Source organism: Geotrypetes seraphini, chromosome 3 (assembly GCF_902459505.1).
Source record: "Geotrypetes seraphini chromosome 3, aGeoSer1.1, whole genome shotgun sequence".
In the NCBI taxonomy this organism is placed as follows: Eukaryota; Metazoa; Chordata; class Amphibia; order Gymnophiona; family Dermophiidae; genus Geotrypetes; species Geotrypetes seraphini.
The window spans coordinates 367866393-367890327 of record NC_047086.1 but is presented as its reverse complement, the minus strand read 5'-3'; the positions used below and the strand labels follow the sequence as shown (position 1 = coordinate 367890327).

Here is a 23935-nt window from a genome sequence, read left to right as displayed (position 1 = left end):
TGCAGACTTGAAATGTTTTGGAATTGATAGAGAGGTACAGACTATGAGAGGTGGGGACAGGCAACGAAGGTTACACCAGCGTGAATCCCGGTGGATTTTTAGATTAGATACTCTGAAACCGAAAGGGTTAAATTCAAAGATTGACTGGTGTTCATTCTTTTAATTATATCAATATTTGTTGATGGTATGGGGTATGCATGTATGTTGGTAACATTTTAGTTAGTATAGTTAAAATCGCAACAAATAGACTTTGAGTATATGATATTTTGTTGACACATGCGCAAGGTTAACATATACGTCATCTTTGCAGAAGGTTTAAAAAGCGCATGCGCGGCGTTTAAAAATCGCCAGCGCCATTTTTTACGTGTCAGCTCAAACAAAGTTGCACAGTGAGTACTTCCTTCATAGACAATTTTAGAGAGAGTTTTCTTGCACGAGTGTATTATAGATATACTGATTGTTTTATGTTTTTGTTTATTGTAGTTCATAAATACAAGACCCCCGATGAAGCCCTTGACTGTGGCGAAACGGGTCCCGTAGGGCGTTTAGCCAATTTCTGTTTACTACAATGATCCACTACAAATCAAGTACATATAAAAGCTAAGTGCAAAAATTTTTTAATAGTATTTATTTCACGTAGCACTTTATTATAGCTTTTTGCACATTTGTAGTTTTGCACATGAAAATACCGGCTCGATGAAAGATACTTTGCACCTGTACCAGTTATGTCTGGATACTCAAGTGTCCTGAATATCACAGGTTTCTGAGAGCGGTATAGAATAGCAAGAACCCTTGTTATTACTTGTCCTCTATTCGTTGGTTGATTTATTTTGATTCGTTTAAGAGGACCTAGTCCATTGTTTGTGGTTAAGTATAAAATAAATCCGCCAGGACATTTGAAAAAAATGCCCAATAAGGTAGAAAAAATGAATCAAATAAAAAAATCAATACAATGGACCAAATCAAATCAAACTGAAAAATTTTTCCCTGAATCGGGCAGCACTAGTATGCACCATTTTTTGAAAAAAACACTTTAATTATACTATCATACCAGTTCTATACAGTACATATGGAAATATCAGTGCTAATATGAATCTAGATGTATATTTGTGTAGTAAATGATTTTACAAATGAATTGAATCCTGTCACATTTAGCTTAATCTATATTCTTCAGATTAACACTCTTCATCAGTTTTGAACAATATTTATCCCTGGGTGAACACACTATATGGCTCAAACAAAGTTTATTCTTTGCTCATGCTAACACTCCAATTTGTGTGGGTGGTGGTTTTTTTTCCTCTAAAGGGTGGAGAGGATAAATTACAGGTTTTCAAAACTTGCTTGTCCAAGATTTTTCAATATATATATCTATTACTTCATGCCACACCCATTGTCACGATCATCAGAGAATAATAAATCTACCCACCTGAGAAACAAACCTTTATAAATAAGGAATAATGGCAGTACAATAGCTTACGGTACTGGAATGGTATCCTTCTATTACATGGCAAATTAATACTGAGATAAAGTCAAAAGTTATTTATTGACATATTAACAAACATATTAGATGCTAGCAGATAAAGAGGCCCTTGTACTAAAGTGCCTCCTTCTATCATACGTATGTTAAGTTTAAAGCCTGGTATGGTAAATGCAAGAGGTCTGCCCAGCATCTGCCCTGTATCTAGCAGGGACAGCAGACACTTTTCACATGGGCATCGCATTGCATGGCAGGGTAGACAGTGTAACTCCACTATGTGCTATTTGCCTAAGGGTATAATGCAACCCCAGTGTACTCTGCTTATCCTGCACCCCATCAGATATTCCTCAACAGTACCCATGTTCCTCAATCAGATTCCCCCCAGAAGACCTCAACATCCAATCCAATCCCCCCCACACAAATTCCTCCCCCTGAATGTAACTTCTTAGTGAAGTCTCATCCCTGCCATAAAGCCCCCCTTCCCCTCCAAGAACCCCTAGGACTTACCCAGAGATAATTCTTGGTCAACTCGAAGGGCTCTGGGTGTCAAAATGACACTAATGATCCCTAGCAGTAGTCTCAAAGTACCACCGCGATACTACTACTAGGAGTTGGTCTCTGGCATAGCGATTAGAGCTACAGCCTCAACACCCTGAGGTTATGGGTTCAAACCTGGGCAAGTCATTTAATTGTCCCCTGCCCCAGGTACATTAGATAGACTGTGAGCTTACCGGGACAAATAGGAAAAATGCTTGAGTACCTGATTTGTAACCCATTCTGAGCTCCTTTATGAGGACAGGCTAAAAAATCAAATAAATGGTGAAATGTGAAATTTATTAGAAAATGTGAAAACGATGGGCAAAAGTCTACCAGCAATTTGAGCTAAGTATCTTAAAGCCGAGCACCAGGCTTTACGGAAAAGGCCATTTATAGAGAGTGACGTTACTGCTATAGTAGAGTGTCAAATAGTTTCGGTGACATAATAATGACTGCTTTCTCATCTCACTTTACTATTCATTACAACCCCTCCCACTCTAAAAACACAGCAAGTTTCTGCCTTGCCCAGTTCAAGACTTTCCCTAAAATGCTTCCGATGCTTTCTTTTCTATTACCTTCATCGAGGAATTCATTTCGCAAAATTAGACTGAGAGCACTAACACAGCTGTCTTCTATCTGATTAAAGCTGTAATTCTGTGTTTGCTCCATGTTAACATTTAAATTTTAATGTCATGCAGAACAGTCAATAAACAATGTAAAAATTATGACAGGTTAAACCTGTCCTTTTGGTGGGAAACGTTATGCTTATATTATAGGTATGAGAGAATGTATGCGGAACAAGTGAGAAATAATTTAAAAAATTCAAAGAAGTCTGGGGTCCGTTGGAAACATTTATTAAATTGTAGATTGGTTAATTGGAACAATCCTTAATTTTTGGATTTTTTTTTTTAATTCTTCCACACACATCCAGATAGGGGGGGAGGGAAGGGAGGAGGGCGGGTATAAGGTATTTTGTTTTTTATATTTATACAATCATAAGTGCTATTAATTGTTTATATCTGTATGTTTATCTGTATGCACTTTTTCTTCAGTTTGGAAAATTAATAAAGATTTAAAAAAAAAAAAAAGATTTTCTATTCCGCTCAATGGACAAACTGTCTGGGCGGCTTACAACCTAATGATAAGGTAGGGGAAAGATCGGATAAAGAGTGGAATACATGGACATGATAATAGAGGTGAGCGGGGTAAAACTACAGTGTAATATAGGATGGAGTGGAAGTAAAACAAAAAGAGAAAATCAAAATGTCTTCAGGACTCATGCCCACCCAGCCAAGAAGATATGCTGGAAAGCTTAGGGATAGGCATCCTTGAATAAAAATGTCTTACCAAGATAAGAACATAAGAACAAGCCTTACTGGGTCAGACCAATGGTCCATCAAGCCCAGTATCCCGTCCTTACAATGGCCAATCCAGTTCACTCGTACCTGGCCAAAACCTAAAAAGTAGCCACATCCCATACAGAATCTCAAAGAGTAGCAAGATTCCAGAATCTTAGAGAGTAACAAGAGTCTAGAATCCCAAGGAGTAGCAACATTCCATGCTACCGATCCAGGGTAAACAGTGGCTTCCCCCATGTCTTTCTCAATAACTAGGGACTTTTCCTCCAGGAAATTGTCCAACCCTTTCTTAAATTCAGCTACGCTATCCGCTCTTATCACAACCTTTGGCAATGTAAATCCAAATTTTAGCCAATTAACACCAATAACTGTTGTTACCGCCCAAATATTGGTATTAATTGGACTCATTACTCAATTAAGTTTCATATGCAAATTGGGCGCTTAACCAGATTTGCATGCACAAATTTGAGCACCAAATATACAGTAGAATCAGGGAGATAATGGCTAAATAATGCCAGTGACCATGCCACTCACCACTGAATATATATATCTAATCTAATCTAATCTAATCCTTAGGTTTGTATACCGCATCAGCTCCACGTTCGTAGAGCTCGACGCGGTTTACAGTAGGAGAAATAGGAAGGAACTACAACATAGGGTTAGAGGTAGAAGTGTGAAGAAAATTTAGAGGACTTGGGATGCCAAGATATGAGTTTCCTTGATTCCTATGTTGGAGGGAGACTTACATTTTTTGAGAAAAGCCAAGTTTTCAGATGTTTGCGGAAAACTTGGAGAGAGCTGAAGTTCCGAAGAGGGGAGGTAAGGTTGCTCCAGAGCTCAATGATTTTGAAGTGGAGGGAGATATATATATATTGAGCATTGTCAATTCTATGGATAGTGGTGCTGAGCGTATTTGGACAATTTAAACCATACTCCAGAACTTAAAACAAACACCAACCCTGGTGTTTGAATAAAGACCCTCATTTAATTGATGGTGTTAACACAGTTCAGTGTTCTCCACAGAAATTTTTTCCAGCCGGGTGGCATGAAAAAGTAGCCGGGTGGGGCAGGGTGGGGAAATTTGGTAGTGGGGAAAATTAAATGTATACTATTTTTATTAGTTAATTATTATTATTTTCCACTGCTCGATATGACTTCCTTTTTTAAGGTTTGACACTTGTGCCAGAATATTTTTACTAAATTTAAGAAGTATCCAATTCTAGAAGTGAATAATTAGATATTCACCCTCTTTCAAATAGTATAGAGGTTTAAAAAAGGGAAATGTGTTAATGAAGTCATTAGGTTCAATCTAACCATTTATTTCTGCATGAATTTAAACAACTAAAAAAAAAGATAAATATAGCTCATCCAGTCATACAAGAAATGGCTGTACAACACCTCTAATAATGTTTTGATCACTAGGTTCCTTCCTGAGGTCTCACTGAGGATATGAAATAGATGCTATCCCCACTTCCAGACCTCTTCCACATAATTTATGGAGAGGTGTTACTGAGCCTTGAAGGGCACCTGTGTGATTGATCTTTATCTGCTTCTTTTTTATTTTGCTATAGTGCAAAGTAAGAGCTAGGGCAAAACAGTATAAGTAAAGATGCAGGTAATAATTAGCAATGTATTAAAAATATTTTATTTTTATTTGCTTATAATGTCATTTGAAAGCTACTTGATGATAATACAACTTTAATTTAATTCTTTATAATGTGTGTCTGTGTGTTGGGGGGGACAACACCTTCGTCAATAAGTTAGAATAGAGTCATTAAATCCACTGGTGTACCTAGTATATATGACAGCCAGTGCTAATCATTTTTTTAACAACCCCCTTCTCTATATAAAAAAAGATATTTTTAGTAATAATCCATGAGTCACACAATAAGGGTGCATCTAGGAAAAGGCAGCATCTTAAACACTGCAGTGAGCACCAGAACACCAACACACGCATTGTAAAACTAAACAAACCAGATCCTACACAGTCAATTGATCCTGTAGTCGATGCTAACAGAAAGCCATGTCCTTTTCATACACACAGAACACAGATACACCCTCGCCCAATATGGAATAGTCACAAACTAAAAATAGAAATATGTAGACAAAAGTTAAACTGAACCAAGAAACCAGACTCTGCATACAATGCAACACCACAGAAACAGTGACACATGTCCCCTAATACTGTGCAAAATATAAAGACAGTAGATGTAAATTTGAAAAAAACTTCTACATAACAGTCACCACTTTACAAATTAACAAATAGAAATAAAATAATGAGAAATATGAAAATACCATTTTATTGGACTAATCCATTTTTCAATTAACTTTCAGAGGCCAAATCTTTCTTCAAGACAGTACAGTATACAGCTGTTATGGTATCCTGTCCTGACCTGAGGAAAGGGGTTTATTCCCTCCCAAAACTGCCTTATTTTCATTTCCTATTGATAAATTTTAATAATACAGTTACAATACTACTTGATTCTACGTAAAGCAACAAAAATATTTTTTTTTCTACCTTTTGTCGTTTCTGCTTTAGTCATCTTCTCTTCACTCTTTTCTTTCTATTCAGCATTTGTCCTCGCTCCCTTCCATGCAACATCTGTCCTCTCTCTTTGCCCCTTCCACCCAGCCTCTACCCTCTCTCTACCCCTTCCATCTACTGTCCACCCTATCTCTGCCCCTTGCATCCACTGTTCACCCTTTCTGCCTTTTCCATCCAGTGTCTGCCCTCTCTCTGTTCCATATGGTATCTTCCCTCTTTCTATGTCCCTTCAATAAACTCTATATCATGTGCCCTTTCTCTCCTTTGTACATGATTTATTTCAGCTTCAACACCTCTCCATTTTTTGTCTCCACCCCTATGCTCTGGCATCTCTCTCTTCTCCTTTCCTTCCTTCCTTCCCACTCCACCCCATGGTCTGACATCTCTATCTCCTTCCCTTCTCTCCCCCCTCTCCAGTATCTGCCTCATGTCTTTCCCCTTTGGTCTAGGCCTCTCTCTTTCTCTCCGTCTTTCTTCTGTGAGGAGATCATGTTGATCTTGAACACTGAATAATTCTTCCACATTCTCCATATCACTGTACTGTAGTCTGGTCCAGCAGATTGCTTTGGCACTATTACATGGGTAATAGTAAATTCATTATGCATCAGCTTTCTACACAGAATGCCACAAGTCTCTATTTCTTGTGCTGTGCTTACATCTGCCAGCGTCAGAAACTTGTGAGACAGATCCCTTGGCAATACTACACTTCGGAGCCCTTTGACCATCTGGTTCTGTATGGTTGCAGGCTTTAAAGCTCTGTTTACTGGAGGAGACTGTCCAGCATACATAGTTGCATCACTCTTAAGGATCTGATCAGAGATTACATTAGACAAGATGGTATTTTTAGGCATGGAAAAACAGGACATGTTCTCCTCAATCTGCTCAGATGCCTTCAAATGCCCTTTAATATTCATTTGATCTCGGGCTAAATCTTGCCTCCTGAGCTGATCTTCAAAGGAGAGCGGAGTGAGAGCCATATCGGCAGTGAGATCCGTTTTGGGCCGCATGTTGTGCAGGGCTGGACTAAGGCAAGTTGTAAGCTTCCTTCCATCGCTGACCTATCTTCCATAAGTCAGCAACGGAAGGAAGCTTACAACTCGCTGCTCTTGCTTGCTTCAGGCCTCCTCGTTGCCGGGTCCTGCCTACTTTCGGAAACAGAAAGTAGGCAGGATCCGGCAGCGAAGAAAGCCCGAAGCAAGCAAGAGCAAGTTGTAAGCTGACCTGTCTCCTATAGCGAATCCATGCTCTGGGGCGTGTGCATGCCGACTTCCCTTCTCTTCCTCCCTCAGGACATGACTTCCGGTTTCGGAGAGAAGCGGCATGCACATGTTAGAGCCCCGGAGCATGGGTTCAAGTCGCTTGCTGGCGTTAAAAACTAAAAAAAAAAAAAGTCAGGCTCCTGTGATTCAGGCTGTGCCGAGTCAGCCTGGTAAATCTCCAAGCCGGTGAGAAGGTTTTTTTTTTTGTTGTTTTTTTTAAATGTTGAGCAGAAGGCAGCAGCAGGATTGCGATCGAGATTACAGCCGGGCGCTCATCTAAATTAGCTGGGCGGAGCGCCCGGCTGAAAGGCCCTGGGGAGAACACTGCAGTTTAGTACATTGGTCCATCTGGAGGCAATTCTAAAAGTGGCTACCCCTATGCTCCACTGTGATAGTCTATTCTATAATGACATCTGGGCACCCACACTCCATGCTAGAATACTGTGACCAGGCAGACACAAGGCCTGCCAAGGTCCCAGCTAAGCTTAGGAATAAAGTAAAAGTAAAATCCCGGAAGGAAAATGCTAGGATTTCCCAGGATGATAATGTGGGGGATAATGCCAGTGGCCACCAGGAGGAGCCAGATTTATCTGAAGATGAAGGGAGTGAGTTTTGTCCAAGTCAACACCAGGGGAGCTCAAGAGGCCCCTGGAGTTCTGCTGACACACTCAGAACAGGGCACGCCCCTAGAGTAGATAAGCCAGCAGTGGCATTCAAACCAGCAAGCCGGTTAGGGAGGAAGTTTAGGTCTTGTCTCCCTAAAGCTTCACCTGGGGCAAACAGGAGTAACAGCCCTATACCGATGGAACTGGCTGAGGCTGGGCAAGCAGAAAATTTATTACTCCCAAAGGAAGAGCCTATGGACTGCCAAGAGACTTGTGCTGACTGTGATTCCAATTATCTTGAACCAATGCAGGTGGACTTGGCTTTAATCCACAAACAGTGAGTGTGGTTCTTTTGGAACTGTTTGTGTGCTGTTCTTGTTTTTTCTTGAATGTTGTTTTGGAAGGAAGCTAGGAGTGTGTGGGGAGAGGTTTTGGGAGGGAATTTTTGAAAGCCTATCTGAAGGCCTTTATGTTAGCAAAACCTGGTTCACTCTCCTATTCCTGGCAGACAGATATGTTTGTCAGAGGCTTTCCTTTATTTCATTTAATGATTGGAAAGTGAGGAAACTTAAATGCTGAACTTTATTTTGATGGAATAAAATACCTGTTTTGGAGCAGGCAGTACTGGCTCTACAAAGAGCTGGATCCCCAGAGCCATTGGGACCTGATAAGCAGGGGAAGAAAGTTGGGACTTTATTATGAACTGCTTTAGTTTCTTGCCCTTTTTGGCAGTTTTGTTTTTGTTTTCTTTAATGCTATAAGAAGCCCTAACTGATGTTACAAAGTTGGAGGAAGTACTTACCTGCCTTAATGAATCAAGTAAAAAGAACTATTTTTCTAAACAACCCTATGGTTGAGGCTTTATTTTTGTTTGAATTAATTGTGAGTTCGGTTGAAAAGTCCAGTCCTGCAGGGTGGCTCCATGTCGGGTCACACGCTAATGCACAGTTTGTTGTAGCCATCAAAATTACTGCAGAGCCCTGCCCTGGGCTATAGTGGTGGCCACAATACTAGCATAATCCAGAATCAGCACGTTTTTCCTTTTCCACGTCTGCAGTTACACCAGCCATAGACTAGGCTTAACTACCGTCATGTAAATGCAGCGGTGAGGTACATAGGCCCTGAAGTTAGGCTCCTAAGTTCGCGGTGCCTGGCGATTTAGGCGCCTAACTTAAATTTTTTAATTGGCGTTGTCAATTGAAAGCATCATTAAAAGACAATTAAAAAGCAATTAAAAAATTAATTAGCCAATAGGCGTCTCACCATCTTGCAGTAGTCATCTACACTGAAGCACCTACATGCCAAGTAGATAGGTTAGGGGTAGAGTTTGGGCGTTGAATGTGTTAGGCGCCAGTAGGCATCTAACTTAGGCGATATATTAGGCCAAGAAACCCCTGGCTTAATATTCCAGCACCTATGATTATGATGCCAACCAGGACCTAAGTTGATTTAGGTGCTACTAGCTGCAATCCTACAAACAGCGCCTACCTTTGTTTGACGTATGGTAGGTGCTGTTTCGCTAGGCACCTACTGAGTTAGGCGCTGTTTATAGAATCTAGCCCATAATGTACATAATTTTGCAAGTTATGCACATGAGCGGGAGCCCTGCTTATTCCTAGGTTATGCAGCATAAAATATGCTTTACTACTTGGGATCTAGCTGGGTTGGCCAGTTTTGGAAACAGGATACTGGGCTTGATGGATCTTCAGTCTGTCTCAGTATGGCAGCTCTTATGTTCTTATGTGAACCATGTCTAGAACAATGAAGCCATTGTGACATCACTGATGAGTCTGGCTCTTAGGCATTGATGGAATGAGGCTTGATGACATCATAATCTCAGCTCTGGAATGTTGCTACTATTTGGGTTTGTGCCAAGTACTTGGGACCTTGATTGGCCACTACTGGAAACAGGATACTGGACTTGGTGGACCTTCATTCTGCCCCAGTATGGCAACTCTTTTGTTTATGTTCACGTGCCTCCCATGCTCCACCCATATATATGCTCCTTGCATTTTGGCACAATGCCACTTCCATGCATCATTATAGAACAGCAGTTGGGTGCCCTGTTGTCTCTTTCAAGGGTAAATGTACATCTACACAGGTGACAGAATTCTCATTTCTTCACACAAGTGGGGTGTAAATGTGGGTGCACCGTTATAGAAATATCTTAAGTGCCCTGTCCTTCAAAGAATGCAAATGTTTTATAAGGTTATCACTGTGATACAGAATATCAGAGTTGTGCAAGCAAAAAAAAAATCACTTTGTTTAGTTTCCTGCATCATTTCAATGGTTTTTTTCAATTATTATTTTGTTTCATATGTGTAGATTTTATTTTGGTTTGTTTATATAAATATTTGTTTTGGGACAACTTTGTTAATTAAGAGGTGTAACAACAAATGGTCATGGCAAACCACCCCAAGTCCCTGATTGCAATCTGAACCCCCATAAGAACATCACCTAAGCCACCCCAACTGCCTCCAATCTACCCATGCAACACCATTGGGCAATGTACCACTACTCCCCCCCCACACACACACACATACACAAACACAGAAGAGGTAGCTGATTCCCCTCCCTTCCTCCCTCCCTCCCTCCCTCCAGCATTTACCATGGGAATCATTGGTGGTATAATGTCAGGGCAGGAGATTCTTCTTTACTTCCAGTCCTAATGCACTAAAGCAAAAGTACAGTGTGAGCTTTAGCACCTGGATTGAAATGTCAAAAGCTGGAATCATAGGAGCAGAAAACACTAAATATAGGTATAACCTGGCTTGCAATAGGAGTCTTGAAAGCAGGATGCTTTGAAACATGGCTTAAAGCCACAGACTTAGGAATCTTTAGAGCAGGTGAGGGCATCCCAAATCTGAGGGTCATGGAAACTACAAACTAGAGAATGACACGGTGACAAAATTCATCACCGTCCCCGTCCCCGCGGATAACCGCGGTAAACCATCTTCATGTCATTCTTTAAGGAGAGATGGAAGAATCAGAGTATGAATGGCCACAACCACTGACCCACAAGCTTTGCTTTGAAGAATGCTGGTGTAGAAGGACTGAGGTTGAGATAGACACTACAGAATGACAGTCTCTGGTATCTAGAGCAGATATTGTGATGTCATAATGCCTCATTCCACCAGTGCCTAAGAGCCAATCACATCAGTGATGTCACAATGGCTTCATTATCCTTGGCTCCCATAAGAATCAGAGTATGAATGGCCACAACCACTGACCCACAAGCTTTGCTTTGAAGAATGCTGGTGTAGAAGGACCGAGGTTGAAATAGACACTAGAAAATGACATGGGATTATTTCCCACGGTTATCCGCGGGGACGGGAATGGTGATGAATTTTGTCACCATGTCATTCTCTACTACAAACCTTTCAGATTTCACAGAAGAGGGCTGTTCTCATCCAAGAGAGAAGTAAACCCAGTATTTTTTTTCCTTTGAAGAGAAGACAAATAAAGCCCACCTGGGCATCTTCTGTAGGGGACTTCTTTGGGACTACCAGAAACATTTCATGAAGAAACTCTCTAATGCAGAGCTACTGAGTTATTCGGTTCTAAGAGGGGAGACTTTTTGGCCCATCCTGGTCTTGAACTTATACCTCAAAGCAGAGTGGGATTTATAGTAGAGAATGACACGGGGACAAATTTTTCCCCGTCCCCGCAGATTTTCCCATCCCCACGAGTTTTGTTGCAGTTCCTGTCCCATTCCTGTAAGCTCTGCCTTCTCGCACAAGCCTCGAACACTTATGATTTTCAAGTTTTTGAGAGTTGTGCAGATGAGGACAAAACTTGCAGGAATGGGACAGGGGCAGGAAAAGAACTCTCCGGGACGGGATGGGAAAATGAGTTCCCGCAGGGCTGGGGAAAAATTTGTCCCCGTGTCATTCTCTAATTTATAGTCCTTGATTCTTCCCCCTGATATCCATACTGCAAGTTCCATAATGTATCTTGACAGACTTCACAAAAAGCTAGGACTGGCCTAACATTTCCCCCTCCAAACTGAGTAAATTGGCAGCTCTGCTAATATTTCTTGGGTGCCATCAGACTTTTTGGTTCATAGACAAAATCGCGCAAGACAACGGCGCGCAGACAACTGAGCGCAAGGTTGACGGCGCGCCAAAGAAAAGCACTATTTTAAAGGGTTCCGACGGGGGTGTTGGTGGGGAACCCCCCTATTTTACTTAACAGACATCGCGCTGGCGTTGTGGGGGGTTTGGGGGGTTGTAACCCCCCTTATTATACTTGAAACCGAACTTTTTGCCTGTTTTTTTAGGGAAAAAGTTCAGTTTTAAGTATAATGTAGGGGGTTACAACCCCCCAAACCCTCCACAACACCAGCGCAATGTCTGTTAAGTAAAGTGGGGGGTTCCCCCCCACACACACCCCGTCGGAGCTCTTTAAAATAGTGCTTTTCTTCGGCGCGCCGTCAACCTTGCGCTCAGTTGTCGGCGCAATTTAGTCCCGTCACCGACTTTTTATGTTCAAATCTATTTTATTAAGCAATAGTAAATACAACAGCAATAACAACCATGGTATACATTTTCATCAGACAACCGCGGAGGACTGGACTCTTATGTCCTCCCCGGACCCACCGCACCCCCACCCCACAGCAAAGAATCCCCAACCCCCCACCCTCCCCGACTTTTTAGAGCATGAGTCAGAAGGTTCCTTCCACAGTATTTTCCCCAGAGTGTAAAGTACTAGAAATGCGGCACAAGAAAAATCTTTGAAGTCTCTAGAGCAGTTCCAGGAAGGAGACTGTAGACCAGTTCTCAACCTCATTCTGATACATTGTAAGATATGCAGCACTGATTTTAATGGGAAGAATAAGGGACTACAATTCCCACACTTCTTTTGGACAAAAGATTTAAACCAGGACTGCCAAAAGCAAGTCTCCCTCTCGGAACTGGGTATCTTGGCAGTTCTACTTAAGTTGCTGCGGGCAGTAAAATTTAGCTGAGTCTTTCTATCAGCTTTCTTATTTTGGTGACAGATTTAATCTGGCAGTACCTTGACTTTGGCTGAGTCTGTCACAGAGTCCTACTCAACAGGGATACCCAAGGCTTGAAATAGCAGACAAGTTGATATCTAGGATTACTCAAGGCAACCTTAAGGTCACTGTCCCAAGAAGGGCATCCAGCACAAAAATGCAAACACAGATTATTGAAAACAAAGAAACTGGAATCTTGATACATCAGGAAGCAAGATTTTAAAAAAACAAAACAGGAACCAAATGCAAAACTAGACAAGAAATCAACTGTAAAACAGCATGGGGAAAGCACTGATGAGAGGCAGAAATGCCCAAACCTGCCCTGGGCTGATCCACTCTGGACTAATCAAGAAACAGTAACTAAGATTACCAGAAATGTAAGACACAGTTAGGAACGGGCTAACTAGAGCTTATCTTCCAGAAGCAGAATAGCTCCTCTTGGTTAATAGGTGCCCTCTAACCCAAGGGGCACTGTCTTGAGGCTGGCTCATGCTTGACAGCTATTAACACTAGGGGAAAAAAATAACACCTCTAAAATTTAACAACGGGTTAGAAATGATATGACATGGTATGGAAATTGTTATTTATGTTTTCCATGTTGTTTCAAATGAACGCACATCCCTAAATATCACACCTGGTCTCTGACATTATTTTAATGACAAAACTTGAATATCTTGAGTTTCATAACACAAAAGGCATTAACTTTTGTTTCTAATTTGCACACTACAATTGTATCATAGGAAGGGCATTAAGGGCTCCTTTTACTAAGGGGCGATAGCGTTTTTTTAGCGCGGGTAGAATTTTAGCGCGCACTAAACCCGCGCTACGCGGCTAGAACTACTGGCGTTAGCGTCTAGCGCGCTAAAACCGTTATCGCAGCTTAGTGAACGGAGTCCTAAGTATTCATGTCCAACTGATTACATCGCACTGATATATTCAATGTAGTGTCTATTCAGCCATTTAACATAGCTTGAGCAGAAAAATGAAGCCACCTCGTGATTTATTTATTTTTTTCATTTTAATTAGTACATTGTTCTCAAAGTATAAAATACAGTGCAAGTGTGCATTGGGTTCATTTGCTTGCCTTAAAACATTTAGAGCCCCTTTTACCACTGGGGTGAAATGGCCAATTTTACTGATTTTCCCCTTAGTACATGGCCATTAGCACAGGGGCCCCTACTGCCACTCTTTTTGTAAGCAGTAGGGACTCGTGTGCTAAACCTGTCACAATTGCTTAACGCATGGCAATTCCCAGCGCTGATTAGTGCAGAACACACCCACTCTCCACCCCCAGACCAGCCCCAGCACTAAAAAAAAATAAATCTTATTTTTTAGCACATAGGTAACACACATGCATCGCAGAATTAACACGGGGCACTTCAGCGTGCCTTAAAGTAATGCTCACTGTGCAGCTTTATAAAAGGGCCCCTTAGTGCACACTAAATCAATTTACTCTGCATTAACTAATAAAATGATACGCATTAAAGCCCAAATTCTCTATATGGTGTCCTAAGTTGTGCACGCAAATTGGGGCGCACAGACGATTTGCACGAGTAACTTAATTATTCAGCAAGCCAATCGGTGCTAACAATTGCCAGTTTTATACCTACCAATTGATGCTATTTGGCGCTAATCAGAAGTTACGTGCACAGTTTTGTATGTGCATCACTTCTAGTGCACGAATGTCAAAAGGCGGCATGGCCAGGGGAGGAGCATAGGATTGTGGGCGTTCCTAAAAGTTAGGTGCACTGTTACAGAATACGCCTGATCTGTGCACAACTTAGGCACAGGTATTTAGGCCTGGTTTTCCTGGCGTACAATCACTAGACATGATTCTATATACAGCAGGAGCCTTTTATATAATATCACTAACCGCCCTTCTGATCAACGCCGATTTGTTTAGGTCCCATATATAGAATTTAGGAATAAATGAATATGTGTTAAAACATTATTACACTGCTCATGCAACATAAAACCAGAAAAATGTCTGCATATTGGGAAATAGAAAATGGCAAAAAAAACCACCAAAATCAGATTCTCAATAGGTGATCTCTAGGATGCAGTAAACTCTGCAGGCATAACTAGCAAAATGGGGTGGGTCACTAGGCCTTCGCAGTAGATTCTTGGGACTTTGGGGGGTGGCAGAGGTATACTTTTGCCCCTGCAATCAAAAGAGCTGTTCTATTGTCGTTGCTCTGGGAATGGCCAGAGGGTTCTGCACTAGAGAATGACACAGGGAAAAATTTCCCCCATCCCGTCCCCATAAGTTTTGTCGCTGTCAGTGTTCCTGCCCCTGCCCCATTCCTGCTCACAAGCCTCGAACACTTATGATTTTAACGTGTTTGAGGCCTGTGAAGATGAGGATGGAGCTTGCAGGGATAGGACTGGGACAGGAAAAGAGCTTGCCGGGACGGGAGAAAATGAGTTCCCTTGGGGACAGGGAAAAATTGGTCCCCATGTCTTTCTCTATTCTGTACCTACTTTCATGACAACATCAACCTGAATTTAAAGAGGTTGTTATAAAACAGAAAAGCAAGAGAATGTAATCTAGTAGGATTATAATTAGAACCATCATTTCCTGAATGTCTAAGTCCCAATATTTCTTTTTAATGTTTTTTTTAATGGATCATAATATAAATTAAGCAGTGAACCATTGCAGATAATAATGATGAAAGAATAGTGCAGGCCTTTGTAAAGAAATGCTCTTATGGGTGGAAATTATTGCATTATTTTGTTAAATAAAACAATTAATCCCTATTTACACAGGTAATAAGTCAACACTCCTATGCCTTCTGTGGCAATGAACAGCTGAAATAATGGTTCTTCTGGATATAAACATGCATTTAATGCTTAATATGTCTGGTACAATAAAAGGCATTTACAGCAACAGCAGTCACAATTACTGAGAGATTTTTTTTTTTTTAAATACAAGAACACATTTTACTAAAGGTACTTACACAATTTCATCATTCTGGAACTCCAGCTCTCCACAGGTATCCTCAAAATCCTCTCCTCCACCTCTGGCTGTACCTTCAATAGTTTTGTAGGGTACAATAACAGTTCCTCGCGCTCCAGATGTTCTCAGTACTTTCACTTCCATGGTACCAATGCTTTCGCTCACATGAGTCACTGGCTCTTCGAAGGTAAATATGCCTGCATGGTCATCATCAAAGATGGTCACTGTGGCCGTACAGGGTGAACCAAGATAAGCAACTGGGGCCACATGGTTGGCCTCAGAGTTGGCTTCAGATCCTTCAGAATTCACTTTGATGTTACTTAAATGCACCAGAAAGTTCTCGTCTTCTTCAAAAATGTCGTCATCAATGATGCCAACCCTTATTTCTTTCTGTGTTTCTCCTGACTTGAAGACCACAGTTCCTTCAGTGAACTCATAATCAGACCCTGCGTTCGCTGTGCCATCCTCTGTTCTAAAGTCAACACACACCGTGTTGCTCAAATCACCACCACGGCGGACAATAGTCAGAGCCACTGTCCCACAGTTCTCAAGACACTGATATGTACTCTGTTCAAAATAGATCTTGCTGACTGGCTCATTGTCAATCACGTCAGCATTCACTTCATGCATGCTGACAGCTTTCCTGGCCTGATCTGCTGCATGCCTCTTTAAAATGTTTCCAGCGCCAGTCATGAGCCGCGTTGCTTGGATGCGATAAAATGCTCGACTTTTTTGTTGTTGACTCAATACCTGATAATTGGCTAGCTCTATCAGTTGCTCCATTTCCTTGTCAGGATGTTTCTGTTTTAGTTCTTTTAAGATTCTAGCCATTTCTCTCCTTGCTTCCTCGTCATCCTGATCTTTCTCATCTATTTCCAGAACTAGAGAACCATCTAAGAAGTTTTCAGTGTGTGAGTTGACCACCTTTCCATCCATTTCAATATCAGCTTTTGATGAAGGTCTGTCCCCTTCTGTTTCTATGATCATTCCTCTTTGTTTGCCAGCCCGATACCTCTTGTAGACGTATTTGTAAAACAGCAATCTTCTGTCTGCCACCCATGCAAACACCACACAAATAGGGAAAAAGAAAAAAGTAAGCAAACTTTCCCAGACCTCCACAACACCAGGGGAGATGACGGATAAAATCATATAAAGCCACGTATAAGCAAAGATGCTCCATGCTGCTGTGACGAAGAATACCCTCAAGTGCTTGATCTTCCTTATTTCTCCATCAGGGACCACATGGACACAAATCGCTATGATAATGAACATATTGAATGCCGCACTTCCCACAATAGTGCTAGGGCCAAGGTCTCCAGCTTGGAAACCATGGCCACATACTTCAATAACAGACAGAAGAATCTCAGGGGCCGAAGAGCCCAAAGCCATCAGAGTTAAGTTGGAAACAGTCTCATTCCATAATCTCACAGTTGTCTTGGTTGTCTCGCCATTGGGCTTCTTGATGGTTATTTCCCTTTCTTGAGAAGTGATGACTTCGATAGATGACATAAAACGATCAGCTATAATAGACACCCCTAAGAACATGTAAACCATGGCCACAAAGTACACAGTAGCTCTTGCAATTTTATCACCATATGAAGGATTTTGTGGTTCCCATATTGGCAACATGACGCCTTCTTTGCAATAATATGTACCAGTACACGAAGCAGACTCATTTCCAGGGCTTTCTTCGCTGGTGCTTGCATGTATTTGACCCACACAGGATACCAAGAAAAGAGCTGCAAGAGGTAACAGGTGGAAACCTGCGGGAAAGGTAGACGAAATCCCTGATCTCACCATGGTAGCAATGACAGACCAGTTTCCAAATGTCTTCCAACCTGCAAACACAATAGTGGGAAAAAATATATATATTGTGTTAGTCCATAGATCATTATTATCCAAACTCTACATTTCTTGAATGTTTACAATTAAAATGACACAACGGTTTGGTGGGCCACCACAGAAAGAAGAGGTAAAACAAGCGACAAGAAAAGGAAATCTTCAATCTAGGGAAAACTGGAATTAGCTGTGCCCAAGATACAAATTAAAACATGCATTTTAACTTATAAAACAAATTTAAGGAAAGGTACTACATATGTGTTACATAATAACTCAAAATCACAAGAACACGTTCATTGATGAATAAAAAAAAGCAGCCAAACATATGTGATTACAAAAGACAACCAAGTCTCCATGCATACATATGAATGTTTATAGTACATCAATACTTAAATGGACACCAGGGACTTGATTGTCTCTTGTCACAATTTAATTGCAAGATTTGTACATTGCAGGCCTCTCACAATGAGCTAGTCCACTAAATCTAAAAAAAATAATAATAATAATGTAAACAGTCTAAATTATGAAGCAGGAAAGGTAGACACAAAAGCAATTTGATGAAGCATTTTAAGAACATAAGAATAGCCTTATTGGGTCAGACCAATGGTCCATCAAGCCCAGTAGCCCATTCTCACGGTGGCTAATCCAGGTTACTAGTACAGTACCTAGTCAAAACCCAAAGAGTAGCACATTCCAGAATCTCAAAGAGTAATCAAGACTCTGGAACATTCCATGCAGAATCCCCGAAGAGTAACAAGATTCTAAACAGAATCCCCAGTGAGTAACAACATTCCATGCTACCGATCCAGGGCAAGCAGTGGCTTCCTCCATGTCTTTCTCAATAACAGACTATGGACTTTTTCTCCAGGAAATTGTACAAACCTTTCTTAAAACCAGCTACGCTATCTGCTCTTACCAATCTCTGACAATGCGTTCCAGAGCTTAACTATTCCCTCAGTGAAAATATATTTCCTCCTAAATTATGTTTTTACAATCAGGAAAGGACTCATAATATTGTGTACATGTATATAAGTATGAATATCAACTCTGTTTTGGGGAAAAGTAATTTAGCCCATATCTTTTCAAAGGTATTTCAAGGCATAGGAGCCAACTTTTGAAATATGGTTCAAGGTGATAAACTCCAAACCAATTGCTACTTCTTGGACCCATTGAGGGAGTTTGTTCAATATTGGGGGGTGCTCAAGCACCCACAGAGCTGGCTCCTACATTTCAAGGTTCCTATTTCTCTGTCCCCAGAGAGTTTGCAATGAAGCTTCATAGTGGAGGAAATTGAGGGTTTAAAGACCCTTTCTAATAAAAAGCAGTAAAGTCAGGGCATATCACATTTTAAAACACTTTCCTATGCACTAAGCCCAGGTGTAACATGGCACTTTTTAGGGCTTTTTTTTTTTAACATTTGCAGCTCATGTGCTAATATTTCCACTAGCATTTCGTACCTGGCAAAAAGTAACATGGGAGCATGTGAAGCCTCCATACATAGTAACATATTTCTGGGCCATAGACCATAGAAGTCCGCCCGGTACTGCCTTTAGGTTCCCACTGCTGGATTTGCTATTGAAGCCCACTCCAGCCTATTCTAACCAGCCTGGCACTGGAGCTCCTACCAAAACCCTCCCCAGCTCATCCTAAACCAAATCACCATATATGGGACACAGACAGGGCCGGATTTAGATGAAAAGAGGCCCTAGGCTATTCCACTTATGAGGCCCTTTCGCCTCCCATTTTTAAATTTGCAAATTACATGAGAGATAATAAAATACATCATTATTCTGATATATATCAATATGTTAAATGAAACACATTGTTATTGGTACTAACCTTTATAAAAAATGTGACATGGATAATAAATAAAAAAAAGTCGAGAACACTTTTTTGGACATTTATTCTCAGCACCATATATAGTACTTGTAACAATAACTAATCAAACATAATACACAACATTGCCCCTTCCTATGTCCATAGTGCCCCCAATGCGTCCTTCCTCACCTCACCCCCCCTCCGATGCTCGCCTGCCTCCCATCCCCCTTCCATTGAACACCCCCCATGCCATCCTGCCTGCTTGCCTTCCATTAAATTCCCCCACCCCCCTCCGATGCCATCCTGCCTGCCTGCCTTCCATTGAACCCCCCCACCCCCCTCCGATGCCAGCCTGCCTGCCTTCCATCCCCCTTCCACTGAAACCCCCCACCCCCGATGTCAGTCTGGGCCGCCCTGTCCTGACGGATCCATGTTTTGCCTCTCTCCCCGCGGGGCTGGGCTTTGCTCAGCTCAGCTGTTTCCGGACTGACGTCTTTCCCTCCCCGATCCTCCTCTCAGGGCGAGAAAAAGAAAGGGAGAAGCCCCGTTGCAGCCGGAGCCGGTTCCGATCCCGAAGCATAGAATTTCTCCTTATTTTCGGTTCAGTGTTTTAGTGTTCACTGTTTTTAGAATAGTGTAATTTTAATTTTGCTAATAATTTGAATGTAGGCCCCTCTTGATCTTGAGGTCCTAGGCTGAAACCTAGTTAGCCTATAGGATAATCAAGCCCTGGACACAGACAGTGCAGGATTCCCAGTACTGGCCTTAGCTTGTTTTATACCATTCATTTCCTAATTAGAGATCCTCTGTGTTCGTCCCAGGCTTTTTTGAATTCTGTCACCCTTTTACTAAGCTGTGGTAAGCGCTAATGCGTGCTTACTGCAGGTTAAAATGCGCTACCTTGGGGCGTGAAAAGACGTCCTGCAGTAGTTTTCGCAAGTGTGGGTGTTACCCACATGCTTAAAAAAATAACATTTATTTTTTAGTACTGGGGACATGTTTGGGGCGGAAATTGGGGGTGAATATGCTAATTGGTTAGCACATGGCCATTGCCGCGTGATAACGGATTAGTGCAGCATTAGCACATGAGCCCTTAAAGCTTTCAAAAATGAGTGTCAGTAAAGTGCTCACATGGTAGTGGCCACATGCTAATGGGAAAATTAGCACCAGGCCCCATTATTGCAGTGAAAGGAAAAGTGGTCATTTGTCAGCAGCCTTAGTGTCACGGAAACCCCGCGCTGGGGATAGCACTGGCCGCTTTTGAATGCTGCTTAATAAATGGCCTCTAAATGCTCCTGTTAGGGCATGATAATCATAATGCAGTAGTGTCGGATAATGCAGGAACGCCCACGAAACTCCCCCTCCCCAAAATATTTCTAAAGCATCTGCAACGCATGGCAATGCACACGCTAACAGGAAAATATGCCATACATGCTTTTAACTATTTTTGCGCCAGCCTGTCGGTGCAGGCTAACTGCGCATTAAGAGCTAAATTCTATGGTTCATAGACAAAATCGCGCGAGACAACGGCGCGCAGACAACTGAGCGCAAGGTTGACGGCGCACCGAAGAAAAGCACTATTTTAAAGGGTTCCGACGGGGGGTGTTGGTGGGGAACCCCCCTATTTTACTTAACAGACATCGCGCTGGCGTTGTGGGGAGTTGTAACACCCCTCATTATACTTGAAACCAAACTTTTTGCCTGTTTTTTTTAGGGAAAAAGTTCAGTTTTAAGTATAATGTGGGGGGTTACAACCCCCCCAAACCCCCCACAACGGCAGCGCAATGTCTGTTAAGTAAAGTGGGGGGGTTCCCCCCACACACCCCATCGGAGCCCTTTAAAATAGTGCTTTTCTTCGGCGCGCCGTCAACCAGTTGTCGGCGCGCCGTTGTCTCGCGCGATTTGGTCCCGTCACCAAATTCTATATATGGCGTCCATAGTGTACCTGGCTACCCAAGGCACTGAATCCCCCCCCTCCTTCAGGAACCAGGAGGGTACGTGGAGCGATCGCAGGGCCGCAGACCGCAGGCACATGGCCATCAGCTCTGCCAGTCCCCTGCCCCAGACCAGGAGGCTGACAGCCACATGCCTGCAGACCACAGCCCCATGACTGCTTCAGCACCCACCCCCAACTCCCTGCACCTGGGGCGGACTGCCCCCACCACTCAGACCTTGGTATGTTAGAGCACGGCGCTCAAAAAATCAGCACCGATAAGAGCAATTACTGTATAAGACACACTTATACAGTAATTAGCGCTTACGCCCAGGAACCACAAAATTTAGCAGCAGCAATTTGCACCAAGGAAAACGGGATACAAATGACTGCACCTAAATTTAGGTGCAGATGCCTACAGTGGCGTAGTAAGGGGGGGCAAAGGTGGGGCGGTCCACCCCAGTCACCATCTTCCTCTCTGCCCTCCCCCCTTTCTACCGCGCACGTGCCCCTTCTTTCCCCGTAACTGCAGCCGCCAACCTACTGCCTGCATCGACTTAGGCGCTCTCTCTGACGACATTTCCAGGACCCGCACATAGAAAGTGATGTCAGAGAGAGCGCCGAACCCGATGTGGGCAGTAAATTGGTGGCTGCTGGTGCTGATGTTAAAAAGATACAGAGAAGGGGGGGAGGGCCCGGGGAAGAGGGCGGGGGGATGGGAACCATCGCTCACCCTTGCTACGACACTGGATGCCCATGTTCTGTAACTACACCCTAATCTGACCATGACCCACCCATAACCCGTACATTTCTGCGCACCCTTTTTTGACTCGTGTGTAAAATTTAGGTTCAGATCCTGCGCCTAAATTTACACATGCAACTTGCAATTGATTTTAATTAGCATGTTAAGATGTCATTTAACCCAACTTGTGGTAAAATTACTTGACTTACCAGTAGTTCATATTGATAATGCCCCCCCCAGGGCAGGATTAATTTGTCGAGGGCCCCTAGGCACACAAGTACACTGGGTCCCCTGCCCCACCCCACCATGTGCCCAGACGGAAAGAGGAAGCTGCGTCAGAGGGAAGCTTTAGGCAAGCAGCACCGCTTGCAAAATTACAGTTCCCGTTGCCTTTCTTACCCGCGTTGCTTGCTTGTCTTACTTTCCATTGATGGGGGAGGGAGCTGCGTTGCTGATCGGAGGGGGGGGCACATTGCCGATCGGGAGGAGCCCGCATTGCCGATCGATGCTGGAGGGGCCCATTGCCATTTGGAAAAAATAATGTTGATGCCCTCCTTCATCGGTCCCCTCTAACCATTTTGGGCCCTAGGCATGTGCCTACTGGACCTATTGGTTAATCCTGCCCTGCATCCCCCTCCCCCTTAAAGCTGGCTTCCTGGTGCCCGGCCCCTGTTTCTAATTCCTTCACTCTGTGTGGACACCCTGAAATATCTTTAAAATATGGCACGGTTCTAAAAAAAGGGGAAAAAACCTCAATTGCCATAAGTACATAGATGTGTGTAATCAAAAAAGCTACACACCTCTGTCACCATCTTCATGTAATCCCTGACATGTCCAAAAATTTTAATTTGGATTGGACAGAAAACCAAAACGTTATTAGGTGGCACCCTGGTATGTGCGGAATTTCTAGAATATGTGATACTCCCCCCCCAAAAGAAAAAAATTTAAAAAAAGCCTGCTTAAATGATGCCAGTTTAGAATTCCTGTGCTAATTGGTTTAAAAAAAATTTTTAAGGTGCTTAGCCCTATATCCTTTACAAGGATGGGTACAGGTGTACATTCCTTCTCAGGTCTATAATCAGAGATTAATAGAAGATTGGTAATGCTGGCAGCCAATGAGATACAGTAATTTGATAGAGGACCAGGAGTTAAGGGTAGGGAACAGATTATGGAAGGTGGGGAGGCCTTGATGATGAATTATTTTGCATTTTGTTTTAAATGTCATATGTCAAACTTTTGTGTAATAATGCCGGCTGAATGCAATAAATGGATGGAATAGAATGATCCTCATCAATCACCTTGCATATTATAAAAATTTGCAGGTCAACATTCAGCCGCTACAGCCAGTTTTATTTTTTTGTTTTGTTTTTAATGCTGGCTGCAATGGTCCTAAAATATCTGGATACTCAGGGCTCCTTTTACAAAGCCGGGCTAGGGCCTTAACGCGCGGAATAGCGTGCACTAAATTGCCACATGCGCTAGCCGCTACCGCCTCCTTTGGAGCAAGCGGTAGATTTCCGGCTAGCACACACTATAGCACACGCTAATCCGGTGCGTGCGTTAAAACCGCTAGCGTGGCTTTGTAAAAGGAGCCCTCAGTGTCATTATCCAGAAAGTGGTAATATTTAGGCTGCTATCCAGATATCCAAAAGGATGCATGCTCCTAACTTTGAAAATCATGATCCTAAATTTGATTCTTTGAAAATTGACTAGGACTGAGGCCAAGATTCTGTAATTGGCGGCCAATGCTGTCATGGATCCTATAATGGACAAACTCACGGCCCGGGGGCCACATGCAGCCCGCCAGGTACTATTTTGAGGCCCTCGGTATGTTTTATCATAATCACAAAAGTAAAATAAAACAGTTTCT

General features: G+C 42.5%; 1 protein-coding gene across 5 annotated transcripts in view; it reads right to left on the bottom strand.

The window, feature by feature from the left end:
• SLC8A1 (solute carrier family 8 member A1) overlaps positions 1-23935 on the bottom strand; it is a 730555-nt gene that overhangs the window by 571819 nt on the left and 134801 nt on the right. For all 5 annotated transcript variants that reach the window (XM_033939138.1, XM_033939140.1, XM_033939139.1 and 2 more), the window contains exon 2: positions 15735-17571. In XM_033939138.1, coding sequence (XP_033795029.1) covers positions 15735-17533 — 1799 coding nt within the window. In that variant the 5' untranslated portion in view covers positions 17534-17571. The remainder of the gene's footprint in view (positions 1-15734; positions 17572-23935) is intronic.